Source organism: Amia ocellicauda, chromosome 10, assembly GCF_036373705.1.
Source record: "Amia ocellicauda isolate fAmiCal2 chromosome 10, fAmiCal2.hap1, whole genome shotgun sequence".
NCBI lineage: Eukaryota > Metazoa > Chordata > Actinopteri > Amiiformes > Amiidae > Amia > Amia ocellicauda.
In genome coordinates, this window is record NC_089859.1 from 37963558 (window position 1) to 37980837 (window position 17280).

The window sequence follows — 17280 nt, forward strand, 5'->3', positions numbered from 1 at the left end:
ATTGTTGTTTATTTGAATGATCTAAGAATATAGCAGCCAGATCCCCATCACCAAACTTCAAATGCCACATATCTAACAAAGCGAATGACATCAAACCTAGTCAAATTGGAAATTAACACGTTTTTTTGAGAGGAATTTCACAACTTGGCAGTGAAAAACAAACCAACTGGAAGTACAGTGAAACTCCGATACAATCTTGGGACCATAACATTAGTATATGATAACCGAGGTATGTAATACCAAGGTACTATACCTGCATAACATCCCAAAATTAAAAAAGTACTGTACTGCAAAAACTAGTACTGCTTGATTAATTTACATATACAATATATGTAAAGTAGTATAAATGTGTATTGCATTAGAAACCCCCTTCCCAGTCAAATAAAAAATAAACAGGAACTTTTCGACTTTTGAATTACAGGCTCATTGAGATGTTTTAATAGAGTCTGGTATGATTTATAATTTGTAATTGTTGACACACAAGTTATTAATTTTAGTGTAGGCATTGTCACATTTACTTAAATCAACCCACTACAGTCAAACTCGTTTGCAGTTCTGTATTAATGGCGAGCGCTAAACGAGTGTCGCATGAGTCCTGCAGCGGATATCTGTGAAAGATTTCCTAAACACATAAGATTGAACATAGTAACATGCAGTGTGCAGGTTAAAGTGCACTGTATGGAGTTTACTGATGTAATCATTAACAAAGAATATCCTTTAAAAAGAATCGAAGCAATTATTTTCCATCTCATAGAAAATTTGAAGCAAAAAAACATGATACCACTGCACCTGCATGGAGGTAGTTATTTGAATGAGAGGAAGGATCCTGTCTGCACACTGCATGTAAAAGGGCAACCAAAGCCATGAGAAATTACCTTTATTTATTTTTAAAAAAAGTGCAAAGGGTGCTCTTGTGTTCAAAAACACAAGCAGATGTTTCACAGCTCATGCTTTCATCAGTGCTTGGATAGCACAGCTCACTTAACTCATTTTAAAGTCCTCCGATTAAATAACTTCAATTGTTTTAAACAGGATTACTCGTTAACGCCTCACCTGTTTGTAATGTCTGGAGAACTTTAAAATGAGCTTTGTGAGCCAATTTTTTTTAAATAAATAAATGTAATAGTAATTTGTGATGACTTTGGACTCTCTTTTGCATGCAGTGAGCGGAAAGGATCTTTCCTCATAATTACATTATATTTTCACAAACCTTTCCAAGCATGTATTTTGTAAAATGTATTTATATTATTCCCAATAAAAGGTTAATGGGTTAAAGGTGGGGAGGAGCCTACTGAGAGGGCATAAAAGGTGAAGGAAGGTGGAAGAACGAGTCAGTGTGTGTGTTCAGTACCAATAAATCAAAATGTGTTGTTGCACCCGCTATGATGAGTTGGGTCTACTCCTTGAACCCCCACAAGTGTTACAATACTAAACCACTTCAGATGTCCCACTATCTAAATTAAAACATTTCATTTGTATACTGCTCATTACTTAAATAAAAGTTGCTGAATATAACTAGGTTGAAAACCGTAATAAAAAGCCCCTCAATTGCCACTGTCATGTTAACAGACATTGGACCAGATTACATTTAAACAATGTATTTTGAAAATATACAATTACACTGATAAAAAAAAATGTTTCTGAAGAAAGAGAACTATCCCCCATTTGCCAGCATGCCTGCGAGACCACTGCTTTATTGTTTCTTTATCCATGATCTTTACAGCAAAGTGTTTTGCAATATAATTGACATTTAAAACAAATGTTTAATGTAAATTAAAAGCTTAATGTAAATTTCCAACTGAAAATTGGAATATCGTGGAGGAAGAAGCATTTTCCGGGATAATTTAACCAACTTAAGTTTAAATTATAATGTGTTATTTATTAGGCTTAATGGGTCAATTGCATAGAACTGAAAGCAGCATACTGAAGCCATCAAAATGACACTTTAAATACTTTTGATATTATATATGAAAATGTATGCTATTACGTTTGGTGCTGATTGGTGGTCCATTATGGAGGGTAATCTGTGCCAAAATAAAAATATATATTTTCTAGTTCATTTATTCTTTTATTTCATTTATTTATTTCCATTTTTAATTTTGGCACAATCTTTTCATCCTTGTATCACGTCAATCATTCTCAGGGGGCGGGACAAGACTTGGTGTTGGAGCGGAGAGCCGTCAATTTTTGTTACCCAAAACGAGCATCGAAAATGCGTGTACAATCCACCTACTCAAATGGGTGCTATTGTTTTGTCAGAATGCAATGGAGGTGATGGTAGGTTGTTACAACCTGATATTTGCTTTCACGCTCGCATCCCCTATGGCACTCTTTGGGGTCCGCCAGGGGTGGGACGAGCGTTCTATGTCATATTATTCTAATCCTGTCTCCCATAGATGCTCAAGGCAGTCGCAGGTCTTTAACTTTCAAATGAGCCTAGTTACGGCCATTTCTATATAAGCAGTGCTTAGCTACCGGCTCTTTAATAAATGCGTATGTTTTTTTTTGGTGATGCCCCAGAGGCGAGAGGGGGGCCACATTCCATGCCCTATTACCCAAATCCTGTCCCTCATTGGCCAACGGGTCTGTCAGTTTCTTACAGGGGAGGGCTGTAGCTTTCCAATGATACCAAACACAGGCATATCCGAGCAAGCTAGGCTGCACTCAGCTGCGTGTTTGTGTGAGAGCTCACAGAGCACACTTGGGGAAGTCAGGGTGCATAAAGAATAGATGCGATTCACAGACGCAAAAGACGCAATACAGCAAGAAAACCAAATACAATTAGGAAAAATGGAATCTGACAAAAAATAAAACACCTTTACCTTCAAAAACAAATAATAGATGCTGGGTCTGTTTACAGCACAGTGTGCTCTGTGCAAGAATAAAATGCCACAGCAGCGTGATGGCTGGCATAAGTTACTGCATCAACATAGACAGGAGCTGTTGTAAAGAATAGCATGTGTCTATGTAATGCCTAAAGCGACAATATTCAAAAGCCAGATGTTTCCCTGTTTAGTATTCTTCTTTACTTGTATATAGTTATTCCGGTTGTTGGTAGTCTAATATTTGAGTTTTTCTTTTTTACACAAGTTCATAAGACTTTGAAGTTTCACTGTTCAGTGTCAAAAGTCTGCCTGGAACACTAAAAAAAAAAAAGTGTTATATTGACCATAAATTCATTTTTTTCTTATAAGCGTTTTTCTTCACTTTTTTGATTTCTGTATTAACTTTGGTGGAGCAAACACACTTTTATGTTATTTTCTGAATCTCCAGTTTGTGCTGAATGTTTCCATAGAAGATACTTGCCTTTAGCCCTTGTAGTTACAGAGTTATAAGTAAAAATATGACAACAGTAAAATCAGGCGAAAATGGGGGGGGCCAAAGAGGTAAAAATAAAAATGTTGTATTGAAAGTCACTTCAAGTGCATAACTATTAGTCAAGACAGGTATCATGATCTGTATTGAGTCTGATGCTGAATGTTATGCATCTATATAGTTTAAAACTTGTATTAGCACACTAGTTCCTTTCCTATGCAAAGTTGAATGCAAACATTACTTAATAAATAAACAATGCAGTCAAGGTCTGTGAGCATAGATGGATAGTACTGTGCAGGATCCTGGAAAGGCTTGACTACACTAGTACTACAGGAGAAGCATTGAAGACTTAGTGGTATAACTTGGGTACAGTGATGAGCATGTGATAGGCTACTACCTACAGTCACACACCTGCAACATGAAAGCATTAAATAACAGCTAATGCAAATATCTGTATAATACATTTCACAATCTACAATGCATGCAAAGTAATGTAGATAAGAATGCACATATCATATGTCATGAGAACAGAACATTTTTGATCAAAGGTAGACCAATTTAAACTGCTAATCAAGCAACTCGTGTTGCTAAGCAACATTATATTTGATTAGCATAAACTGCTATGCAAATTTGAGACAACAAAATGTATGCTGTAATACTGCTACTACTACTAAGATGGATCTTCAGTATTTTAGCATTATATAACCTTCATTTCCTTATAATCTCCATACACAGACATATGTAAACGTTACACTTTGTCCGATTTAAACACAGGTATTTACCTTGCGTTTTAGCACGGCGTCTGCCATGGGAAATCCGATCTGGGAGCGTTTATTTACAAACAGTAAATCTTGTTAAGTCTATATGGGTCAACAAGTGTAACAAACTGAGCAGCGCAGTAACTGATGATCCCATCAGTACGCTGCTTTTCAGACACTTACAATTTACACAGTTGTAGCTGCACTTTGTACTTGTTGTGTACTTGAATAAATGTAATTCCTATACTATTTTCTAGATATATATCGCATGACGATAGAAAAACGTCTATCATTTCATAATATGCTCTATCGCTTATATCGTGGGGGCGCAAATCCCACTCTTTACGGCAATATTTTTCGTCATTAGGACGGTTTGCGTTCTTCCCAGTTCTTCCACACGTGCCAGATGCGGCAAGAAATGTCCGTCAGAAACGGAAACAGACGGGAGGAGAGTGAACTGACACACAATAACCACAATAACCAAAAGATACTGTAATGCGCAAGCACACACGTTCTGCTCCGCTCTCGTCACCAGCCTAAACTCGATCTGCAAGCAGCACCCCCCACCCCCGCTAATTTAGACGGATATAATTTGTATAAAAATTAAATAATAGTTTGTTTGCATTTTAATAAATTGCAAAGCAATGCAAACAGATGCAGAAAGTTTCATACACATACCACATGTAATAGTAATCACACACCACTTGCGCTGTAATGTGTTGAATTCTGCATATATTTACCAAGACAGCCTGCATGTAGTATTTCTTAGTTTTGCATATTTAATGATTAACGAAATACTAGTAGTTTGAATGTCTTTGGTGTTATTTTGTAGCTTGATTGGATAAGAACAAGAAATAGATATATATATCTATATATATATCACCCAAACCTCTAAAAATAGAGATATTATTTTTAAGTCATATCGCCCAGCCCTACTACATTCCTATTTGATTTTGTATTTTTTATTTTCTTTTATTTAATTGCTTCTTCAATTTTAGTGTTTTCTATAATATAATTGTTATGTATTCCCATTTGAATGGTCAGTTTATGATGAAATTGCACTTTTTTTTTCATACTTGAAAAGTTATTAATTACTTTAAATCTTAAATGTCTGGTTAAGATTGAGAGAGTTATTAATAAAAGTTGTATGGCATACAATTCAATTCAATGTTGTTTTTACTGGTTTGTTGTAGTTAATGTTGTATTCACTGTACAAGAATGACGCCAAGCATAGCACATCCACACGGATCATCTATACAGCTGTACAATGTCAACAAAATTAAAATGCCAGTATCGGATCGGTACATGGTACCGGCAGATATTTAATATTCAGAACTCAGAATTGGTATCGGCAATCAAAACCTGGTATCGGTGCATCCTTAGTCAAAAGTTCAAAATGAAGCACATTTTTAAACAGCCCACTTATGGTTTTCAATACGCATTCAATAGTAACAGTGACTGTATCTCTACTCTGTAAGCAGTTATAAAGCATTAAAACATATATTTCACCTCTACACCTGAAGAAACCTTCATTGCCAACAGGAGGGACAGAAGAAACCAATGTAATGATTTATAGTAACATTAGCATTTGAAATAATACTAGCAAATTAATCTGGTAAAAATCCTGGTATCATGACAACACTAGTCACCAGTAGTACAAAATCCTGGAGCAGAGATTACCATGCCCCCAATGCAGTTCAAAGGTAAATTTGATAACATGCTTCCACTAAAGCTTGAAATCCTTCAGCATTAAAATAAATAATGAATAGCTGTATTTGTGCAAGGCCCCATTTAACCTGACCTGGTTTAACTAATTCAGGCTAATCAGATGGATTCAGTTAATCAGATAATTTAAGTCAGGCTCCTATGGAAATTCATTCAGCTGGATTTTAAGATTGCTTAGAGAAATGGAAAAAGCCATACTCAGCCAGTTACAAGCAATGGTATTGAGCATTATAAGGGTCAAAATTAAATTGTAAATTTGTAAATTAATTTGTCCATTAATTAATCAATTCATAAATCAGTTCATTAAATTTATTGCACTGTTTGCCAAGTGATCTTTCAATTTCAATGGCAAATGATGTATCAATTTCATTTGGCAAACTAACTTCTTTTTAATGATTGTCAAATCACCCGAGGGGGCGGTTTTTGACCTTCACAAGAAACCAATCGCATGCAGGAGTGCAGGTCCGATCGATGGTGATATAATTGTGTAGCGGGACTGCTGTGCTGGTGGGGAAGGACGACTAGTTTTGAGAATATTTCACAGAGTCCATTTTGGCCCGTGGTAAGTACTTAAAAGTCTCGTAAGTACTGTATCATCCCTCCCCACCAGCATAGTAGCAATTACAGAATTACACACTACACAATTACAGAACCATCGGTCGGACCCGCCCCTTGCATGTGATTGGTGCCTCGAGAAGGTCAAAAACCGCATTAAAAAGAAGTTCATTTGCCAAATGAAACTAAAAGATCAATTGCCAAATGAAACTGAAAGATCAATTGCCAAATGATACTGAAAGATCAATTGCCAAATGAAACTGAAACATCACTTGGCAAACAGCGCAATAAATTAAGTAATTGATTTATGAATTGATTAATTTATGAATTGACCAATTAATTTACGATTTAATGACTTAATTTTGACCCTTATAATGCTCCATAGAATGGGGCCCTGGAGTGTCTTAGTTTAAGATTAAAAAATGTGTTCAGAATACAATAAAGCTATAGGAGAGGGTTAAAAAAAAAAAAAAAAAGCAGTGGTGTCATGCCATTGGGACACTGGGAGTGCACGTGCCCCCTAAATTATTTCCAATTGATATTTTTATCACAAATCTATACATTAACACGTCAGTAAATAGGATGATTACTCACCAAATATAGTATATAATTTATTGACAGGCCCTTATAAACACATGTGTAGGTTGTGTTTCAGTTGAGAAATAAAACTAAAATGTCGAGTACAAAGCGGTAAGGTACATTTCATAATGATTGTTGCAAAATGTTCTTTTGAAATTGTAATCATTTTATAATTTAGTTAATCTTGCTTAGTCTGAATGTATATTTTACAATATTTAATACTGGATATGGGAAGTAACAATGTGGATGTTAGGGGGCAGGCATCTTTGTTGGGGGGAAGAAAAGTATTGTTAAATTGACAAGTAAGGCTTACTACTTTTATTGTAACCAACTTTAAGCTTTATTTGATTACATTTATATATTACATATATACACTCACCTAAAGGATTATTAGGAACACCTGTTCAATTTCTCATTAATGCAATTATCTAACCAACCAATCACATGGCAGTTGCTTCAATGCATTTAGGGGTGTGGTCCTGGTCAAGACAATCTCCTGAACTCCAAACTGAATGTCTGAATGGGAAAGAAAGATGATTTAAGCAATTTTGAGCGTGGCATGGTTGTTGGTGCCAGACGGGCCGGTCTGAGAATTTCACAATCTGCTCAGTTACTGGGATTTTCACGCACAACCATTTCTAGGGTTTACAAAGAATGGTGTGAAAAGGGAAAAACATCTAGTATGCGGCAGTCCTGTGGGCGAAAATGCTTTGTTGATGCTAGAGGTCAGAGGAGAATGGGCCGACTGATTCAAGCTGATAGAAGAGCAACTTTGACTGAAATAACCACTCGTTACAACCGAGGTATGCAGCAAAGCATTTGTGAAGCCACAACACGTACAACCTTGAGGCGGATGGGCTACAACAGCAGAAGACCCCACCGGGTACCACTCATCTCCACTACAAATAGGAAAAAGAGGCTACAATTTGCACAAGCTCACCAAAATTGGACAGTTGAAGACTGGAAAAATGTTGCCTGGTCTGATGAGTCTCGATTTCTGTTGAGACATTCAGATGGTAGAGTCAGAATTTGGCGTAAACAGAATGAGAACATGGATCCATCATGCCTTGTTACCACTGTGCAGGCTGGTGGTGGTGGTGTAATGGTGTGGGGGATGTTTTCTTGGCACACTTTAGGCCCCTTAGTGCCAATTGGGCATCGTTTAAATGCCACGGCCTACCTGAGCATTGTTTCTGACCATGTCCATCCCTTTATGACCACCATGTACCCATCCTCTGATGGCTACTTCCAGCAGGATAATGCACCATGTCACAAAGGTCGAATCATTTCAAATTGGTTTCTTGAACATGACAATGAGTTCACTGTACTAAACTGGCCCCCACAGTCACCAGATCTCAACCCAATAGAGCATCTTTGGGATGTGGTGGAACGGGAGCTTCGTGCCCTGGATGTGCATCCCACAAATCTCCATCAACTGCAAGATGCTATCCTATCAATATGGGCCAACATTTCTAAAGAATGCTTTCAGCACCTTGTTGAATCAATGCCACGTAGAATTAAGGCAGTTCTGAAGGCGAAAGGGGGTCAAACACAGTATTAGTATGGTGTTCCTAATAATCCTTTAGGTGAGTGTACATTAATAGTATTGCTATGAATAACAAATCACTTTTTTCTAAATGCGCACACTGCAGTCAAAACAAATAACTATATAGCCTACAATAAGCAAAACACTCAAAAACGGCATACAATAAGGGAATGAAACAAGTGTAAATGTAAATATTGGAATAATGCTCAATAGCAATATTTTCAAAAATAACTATTGCATTCATCAAAACATTAACACTAAAGTAAACATTTTCAACGCCGTGTTAACATACACTGCTTGTATTCACTGTAGCGTTGTATTTCAATAAACTATTTACTATATATTTAGCCTGCATACCTGACAGCTCGGGACAGTCCATACAGGACATGTTTCTGCACTTTCCCTGTATGAGCTCGTACCTCACACTGCATTTTGACAGCCCTCTCCAGGTAAATACTTTTACTCCATGAATATATAGCATTGCAATAAATGCTCCTCTGCTGATAATGTCCGTGAATCATTATTTTGTGTGCGATTTGCCTGCGCTATTGCACTCTGTACTATGTACAGTAGCAATCGCGTATTGATCAGTAGAGTAAAAGCACTTGGTGCAATTTGGACATGGCGTTTAACTCGCAGTGTTTTCACACCACTGGCACAAACCCAGGAATGATCTGTCATTCCCAGTATCGCTGATGCCCCTGAATCAGTCATGTTCATATACACGGCATTTCCAAAATGAGCTCTCTTCAATCTCTGTTTCCATTCCATGTTTATTTGCGAGGTAATCACTGTATCCACTCAATCTGACTACAGTTGTAAGAAAACACCTGTAATGCTGTACAATGCATGTGTTTTTCAAGCACATGAAAAACTGTAGACGGGTAGAAATCGACACTGGAGCGCCAGACTGACTGTATTGTAAAGGAAAGGCAGGATTATGCATTATATTTGAGTTACTATGTATGTAAATGACTGGTCAAAATAACCAGATTATGGCTATTCGTGGTAAATGTGTTTATAACTTATTTATTTTTGCGTTTATGCAGCTAAAACACTGTAGGCATGTTTAACACATATACTTAGGAAAAGTCACGAACGGGTATTCGCAGTGTATTTAGGAATACAGAGTAATTAAGTAATTGTAATAACCAAATCGGTCAAATTGACCAGCTTGGCGCTTCTAGTGTTAAGAGTCTAATAGTTCAGATTGTGCTTATTATAAAACTAATTATTTGAACAATTTCTGAACAAAAAAAGTTAAGTGTTTTTCTTTGAATATTGGCATGTTAAATGAAAAATGCTGTAATGTGCTTTAAGCATAACCATTACTTTTATAAGTTTGTATGTTTACAGTTTACAGGCATGGGTATGTTCTTACAAACATAAACAATATGATTATGACCTTACGCCCTGCATATAATCCACTTAATGTGAATATCACTTAGTGTAGAAAGCACTCAACATGGCTTACTTAAAACATAACCGTTTACAAGACTGGCACTATTCAAGCTGTCACACAAAAGATTGAAAGTGATATTAAAAGTAGGGATGCACCGATCCGATACTGGCATTGGAAATTTAGCCGAAACTGGCCAACAATATGGGATTGGGTTTCAGCATTTGGAATCTATATAATAATCCGATGCACATTATAATGTGCCATAGGCAGCACTGTGGAGTAGTGGTTAGGGCTCTAGACTCATGACTCCACAGTTGTGGGATCAAATCCTGGGTGGTGCAGTGCTGTTGTACCCTTGAGCAAGGTACTTCACTTTGCTCCTGTAAAATGCCCAGCTGCATAAATGGGTACAAATGTCACCCTGGATAAGAGCGTCTGCTAAATGACAAAAATAATAATAATAATAAGAATAATAAAGACATGAGTCGTTGTAGAGCTGGTTCATTCGGAACGAAAAGCTTTTCTGAAAATATTAATTATGTTATAGATGTTCTGAAGAGCAAATGCGTCTTCACTTTAGGTCAGTGGTTTTCAAACCTGGAGTACCCCCTACACTGCTGGTTTGTGTTCCAACTGAGGTCTTAATTGCTTAATTGAATCCTTAATTGACCTAACGAAGCAATATATCATTCAATTAAGTAATTAAGACCTTGGTTGGAACAAAAAGCAGATGGGTAGGGGGTACTCCAGAACCTGTTTGAAAACCCCTGCTGTAGGTGAATGGAGCCACATGAGTCATATCATCAAAAAGACTCTGCACACAGACTGGATACATGCTTGTGGGCGGTAAATTGAGCTCAACAACGTCTGCAATATGGAATTATTTTACACCCAAGACAAACAACAGTACACAAGCTAGCTGCAAACTTTGTAATGCAAGTGTTTTGAGGAGTGGCAGTAGTGTTGCAAATTACAACACCAGCAATTTAAGAGCTCAAAACTCCCAGCTGCCCTCATATTCTACTGCTCTCTACTGTCCACATTCTCCTTCTCACTCACCTAAGCCAAGAAGCCTTACTTCAAATCACTCTTTGAATCCTCTGTCAACAACCCCCACAAACTGTACTCCACCTTCTCCTCCCTCTTCACTCCCCCTCCCCCTCTTCCTTCCTCTCTCTCTGCAAATGATTTTGCCTCCTTCTCCCCAAAAAACAATAATAATATTATTATTATTATTATTATTATTATTAATAATAATAATAATAATAATAATAATAATAAATATAGCTGCAAGCAGCAATGCAGGGGGCCAAGTACACATCTACACAGTACCATTGATTCTAACACATTCTAATGTACTTCAAACCTGCTGTTTATGACACTTTATGCAACTTAACCATTGCTGAAATTTGATTGGCTCATGGCGGCCATCTTGTTTCATCAATCATATTGCCTTTAACATATCTGATGGACATCCTAGCCAAGGGCATGTGTACAAAATTTCACAGCAATCAGACCTGCGGTTTCAGAAAAGATGGCGTTTAAAAATTATCCAAATTTGGCATTAAATCCAAGATGCACACCATACCATGTGACATAGGGCCTCCATATTTCATATGGCATAGCTCTGCATAAGCCTCTACAATTTTATGAAGTTTCGTGAGTTTTCTTTTTTTTTCAAATTCAAAATGGCCACCTACCCGTGTGACCTATGACCTCCATATTGCTTATGGTATCAATCCTGTCAAGTAATAATCAGTACAAAACATTCTCACATACTTCAATACTGAACATTTTTGTAAATTGTCAAAAATATGTCACTTATGCCAGTATGGCCACCAGACCAAGTGACATATGGCCAGTAGACCAAGTTACATATGGCATAGATCTACATAGCCATCTATCACTGTATGAAGTTTCATGACTTTTCGTGCAGCGAAAAACTAGTTTGGTTTTTATAGGCTTTTGAAAATAACGGATGAATAATATTATTATTATTATTATTATTATTAATAATAATAATAATCCTAACAATAACAATAGGGTTCCAGCAACTTCGTTGCTTGGCCCCCTAATAATAATTAAGCACTTGCAAAAGAACATGTTGAGTTCATTCAGGCTAGCACTATAAAACCCACTACAGTACAGGGGTATCAACAAACCTCGATTTCTCTTTCTGGCTGCTATTGCATCAAAGTTCCTCTGCGCCCCTTGCACCAGTGTGGAGAGTGAGAGACTGTTCAGTGCACCCTCCAACATTGTCAACAAGAGGAGGAACTGGCTAACAACTGACAGAGTACGTTACAATCTCATACCAACCCTAGAGAGATTGAGCAAATAATATTTTACTTATTAATCTCACAATCAGAACGTGGGAGACATCGCATTAAGCTATAGCATACATTTATATTCAAGCACTTAATCACTAAAGGGGGTGTTTTTCCAGGTTTTCCACTGCCATTTAAAATGCAGCACTTTGAGCCTTTAAGGAATTCAGTGAGATCCCCTGTCTGTATCTAAAACAATTATTGGTAAGACACCCGTGCCAATAAATGACTAAAGAAAGCAACTGAGTCCCAACCCCTAGCGGACCCTTCTGGGGATAGGAAATACGAAAAAATGACAAAACATTATTGTCACTCTGTATTCAAATCCTAAACAAAATATTCCATCCATTGATCTGTCCACCACATTAACTTTAAAGTGTTTATTTTATTCTTAACAAAAAATTAAATTTCTATTATAACCAAACTAAGAAAAGTCCTCCATACCAATACTGGAGTCACCAGGTAAATGCGTTTCATTCAATTAAATAAAGTCCAGGTCTAGGGATTGAATTAACACTACTCTGTTGCACAGTTAATAGGCATCCATCTGGTAATATTCCAATGAATCAAAGAACAATGATGAGCTGGGCAGGTGTTTAAATAACTTGGTAAGGCTAGTGTAAACACTGGATATTCCTAGCATTGTTTTCTTTCATTTTCAAGTATATTTAAATTCTCTCTTACTATGTTTTATTATTTTCCATTTACTAAGTTATAATAATGTATTCTTCTCCTGCACTCCTACATGTTATCTGTTGTGAGCTTTATTCATTTATAAGCTCACAATAGTTAAAATGTAGGAGTCAAAAACATGGTACTCAAATAACTGTATATGAACCTGGTTTACTATGTTAATACTACAATGTTAATATTAAGTAGGCCTTTCACTATAAAATCACTGAAGCAAATGTAACACATTTTCTGTGGTTACACGGCAAATTAGATTTGAGTTTTAAAAAGGGACCAACTAGATATATTATTAGTGACGGAATCTGCATGCATTTTTCCTGCACACAAAAAACTCAAGAATCAACACAAATTAAGAAGTTGGATCTTATGCTCAATGTAGCCTACATTAATGCTAAGTCCTGCACATAAACAGTTCAGCTCTTCAAAAGAGTGAATGAACAGTAGGGAAGAATGGATTAAAAAAAAGGTCTGTAGATTCTCTTCTCACTTTTTAAAAATATAGGCTCAATCTAGCCTTGCACAATGCTTGAAGCATACACCTAATTGAACATCTATGTGCAACATCATATTACTACATATGTATTTACTTATTTTTCTTCTCATATCGGGCCAGGAAATTCTGGTACTTCTGATACTGCATTATTTTTAGAACAAAACTAACAAACAAACCAACAAAATGGACAAACAAAAAGTGTTTCAGATTGAAAGCACCTATCTAAAATCCAAGGGTGATTAACAGAAGATACTGTCCAGGTGGATTTAGTTTTGTAGCATTTCATCCCTCCATCATCTATTGGCCCTGTTGTACGATCAATGGAAGTATTTATGACCTTGCTCCTAAGAACCTTTCAAAGAGTGGAATACATTAAGCACACACCTGACTGACAGAACCTGATATTGTACCCTTAATATAGAGGGAGGGGGAACACTCAATATCCAAAAGCTGACAGTAACACACAATGGCTTAAACGGATATTGTAAAGTAGACATAGCAGAATGGGAAAATGTTGCACATTTAGAAACAATATATTCACTACATCAGGTGACTATGGATATTGTTAGATCATAATTTACTAAATAAAGGCATTTAATCTTATCAAAAATAGTTCCTCCAACACCATTACTAAATCTAGCACCTGTTAGAATCTGGAAATCTCATTATATTTTTCATCTTGTAAGTTTTATTTCATTTATAGAGTAAAATTCTAGCCCCTGAAAAGAGACTTTGCCAGAACAGTAACCAAATGTATCATGTTTAACTAAATTCCAAAAACACTTGCATTCAGTAAACCCTGTTTAAGTGTACCCTACATATAATCCTACTTTACGGCGCATAGGCCTAAAACTTTAAATGTCTTTCCCACATTGAAGTGCAAGCAAACAAGTTCAAGTGTTTTGCATCAGAGAGAGGAGGTGGAGAAAAAGATATTGCAAATTAAAATTAGTCTTTAAGCAATGAAATGGAAACAGTTTCCATTTAGAGAGACAGTTAAAATGAACACAGATCTCATTCAAAATATATAAATCCACTTTAGATTGAGTTTTAAGCAGGCTTAATAAGCAATAGGCATTGTACACAAATCCCACTTTCAAAATATCTGTTGTACATCCCAGCATTTAGGCTAAGTAACATTAATTTTCAATTAAATTTGAAGTATTTCTTCAATGTATTTTATTTTTGGGTTATGCAAGATTATTTGTACATGATTTGTCTTGTAGCATAATAGTGACTGATGAAGGCCTACACTATACTTATGTTTTCCATTTGTGTTCATTGTTTAGGAAGGTGTATACACATGTGACTGTCTACTTCATCAGGTACAATGAACTTGAATGAACATTAGTGATTAAAATTATATATATTTTCTTTTTGTTTTGTGAAGAGCTAAATATGTCCAAAGATAAAGTTTTGGGCTGTCATTGTCTTGTTCCTGTTTTTCTACTTCAAAAAAGGTCTATTACAACTATTTTGAAATGTGTATCAATGTATGTATTACAAGCTGTTTTAGGAAAATGGTATTCAATTAACTAAGCTGTTTTCTGTCAAATCTATCTAATTCGGTTAGGAGCATTTGGAGTTGTTGTGTTGTGTTGTGTTGCATCCATTACTAACATTATCAAATGTATTGCTTAGATTGAACTGTTGCAATCTGGCAACCGTTTTTAAATTTCTCAACTTGAAATGAACACATATGAATAAGCATTCATCAAAACTGCTCCATTCTGTGCTATGTAAGTCGCAATCATTTAATATTCACTATATGTGAATATCCAATCTGTAAGTGAAATATGAAAATAGAGACATTATTACACTGTGCAGCATTCTTGTTTTTTATGGTATAGGCCAATTTTCAAAGTTCCCTATACTTTATATTTAGGCTAGACATTCCCATAATCACAGGCCAGCATTGGCCAAACAAAGTTACTTTGTTTATGCCAAAGTGCACCTGCAAAACTACCACTTTTAAATGCTCCAGTGCAGAGTTTGCTCCACAATCCAAATAAACCAAATTTAAGTCCAAATATTAACTAGATTTTACTTCACCAAACATTGGATTACTGGATTTGCACCTTTGAAATTTTAAAATAATTTTCTTCATCCAGTTTATGCTTTTGTAAATTTACAGAAAATAAAAAATAGTACAATTATAACTTAAGTAAATAAGAAAACTAATATTGGCAAAATACTTTTAATATCCATTCTAAACAAGACAAAACGGTGTAATCAGGGTATAACTTAACAACTGTAATGCATTATAAAAATGTATTTGTACTTTATTTAACTACGTTAAAGCCTGTCGTAATTAAGTTGAACATCAAGTTACTAGCTTATACAGCTGATGTTTTAGTCAAATGACTAATTAGTTAGTCATGTGCTTATTTCACTTCCTCGTCCATACCATGTTAACGGAGTACCACCCACAAGCAAATTTGTTTATTTTTCCAAAAACTGTTCCATGTTTTCGAGCAGCATTCATGTTTTCTGTTTATATTTACTTTAACCAACACGAAGAATCATCTATCTGGCCCAGGGATTTGGTGTGTGTACAGACTAAATTGGACATTGTTGTTTAGTAGAATACATAATCTGTCATTTGTATCTAAATACTGTAACAGCCCAATAGTTGCGTATTCTTTATTTAGTTCGGGTTAATTCCGTTTTAGTTTGAAATGGCTGTAACATTATTTCTGGATTGCTACACGCAAACTAGCCTGAGGTAGAACATCAATGCTTCTGCGTCGTTCACGCACACATATTTTTGAAGTATTTGGGCCCCCTCCCACATTAGCCATGTATCGCCTCTTGTATCAAAAGAAATCGCTATTGCCCAGTACCTGGTGTGTCTCCCGGAGTTGTAATAGGCGATTTTTTTCGAGTTCTTCCGCACCAGGTGCAGTGGGATGCTGTCAGCCATCTTGGCTGGACTGTATACAGAGTGACGTCATGGTGAGGCCCCAGAGCTGTCACGTGGCTGTCAGCTGATTGGGAGCTCAGTGGAGGCAGGTGGTGCTGGAGCGGCGCAACACCTGGGCTGACAGCAGGAGAATGACGAAAATGTTGCGCAGTCAAAGCATGCACCAGGCATAGCTGTTAGTGTAACAACGCCTGTAGTGATGGTCCCCTTTTGTTCTGTGTGCGTCTGTATTGTTCAAATCAAAAGTATAACTCGTGGTGGGATCAGTTGCAAATTTAACAAAATAAATAAAAACATGTTTTGTAAAGTGAGTTACTACTCAATGCTATCCAATATAATGCGATGACTACTATAACTCAAATACATTCATGGAAACAGGCTGCCATGCAAGTGTTTATATATTCAAAAGAAACTTTAAAGATTAATAGAATGAATCCAAGAGATTAAAAAAATGACGAAGATCGTATTGAAGATGACAAGATTAAACATAATCTGTAACTCTTCAACCTTTATTTTGGGCAATATGGCACTCAAATTGTAATGCATTTTTAAGATAGCATTTACTTGCTCCCCATCTTAATGATACTATCGCTCCTTACTATATATATATGCATTTGAGTAAATCATTGTTTGAAGCATTAACATTAGGCCTATTTATCCAACACATCTAAATGGAATCTTATATATATATATATATATATATATATATATATATATATATATATATATATATATATATATATATATTAAGATTCAAACTGTTATCTCCAGGACTCTAAATATATATTTGTCACAGCTATATATATGACCCAGTGAACCAAATACAGCTTTTTCCTCGCTTTTGTGAGTTTGTGAACGCCTCGTTCTTTACGGTTTAAATAAATCTATCTAACAATACTGTGTCGGTCTGCATTGGTTGTTTTCGTGTCATTGGATCAGTGAATGGAATTAACTAATTGAATCGATT

General features: G+C 36.1%; 1 protein-coding gene across 4 annotated transcripts in view; it reads right to left on the reverse strand.

Moving 5' to 3' along the window:
• Positions 1–16333, reverse strand: part of atp9b (ATPase phospholipid transporting 9B) — a 234371-nt gene extending 218038 nt beyond the window's left edge. For all 4 annotated transcript variants that reach the window (XM_066716058.1, XM_066716057.1, XM_066716056.1 and 1 more), the window contains exon 1: positions 16234–16333. In XM_066716058.1, coding sequence (XP_066572155.1) covers positions 16234–16313 — 80 coding nt within the window. In that variant the 5' untranslated portion in view covers positions 16314–16333. The remainder of the gene's footprint in view (positions 1–16233) is intronic.
• Positions 16334–17280: the final 947 nt, after the last annotated feature.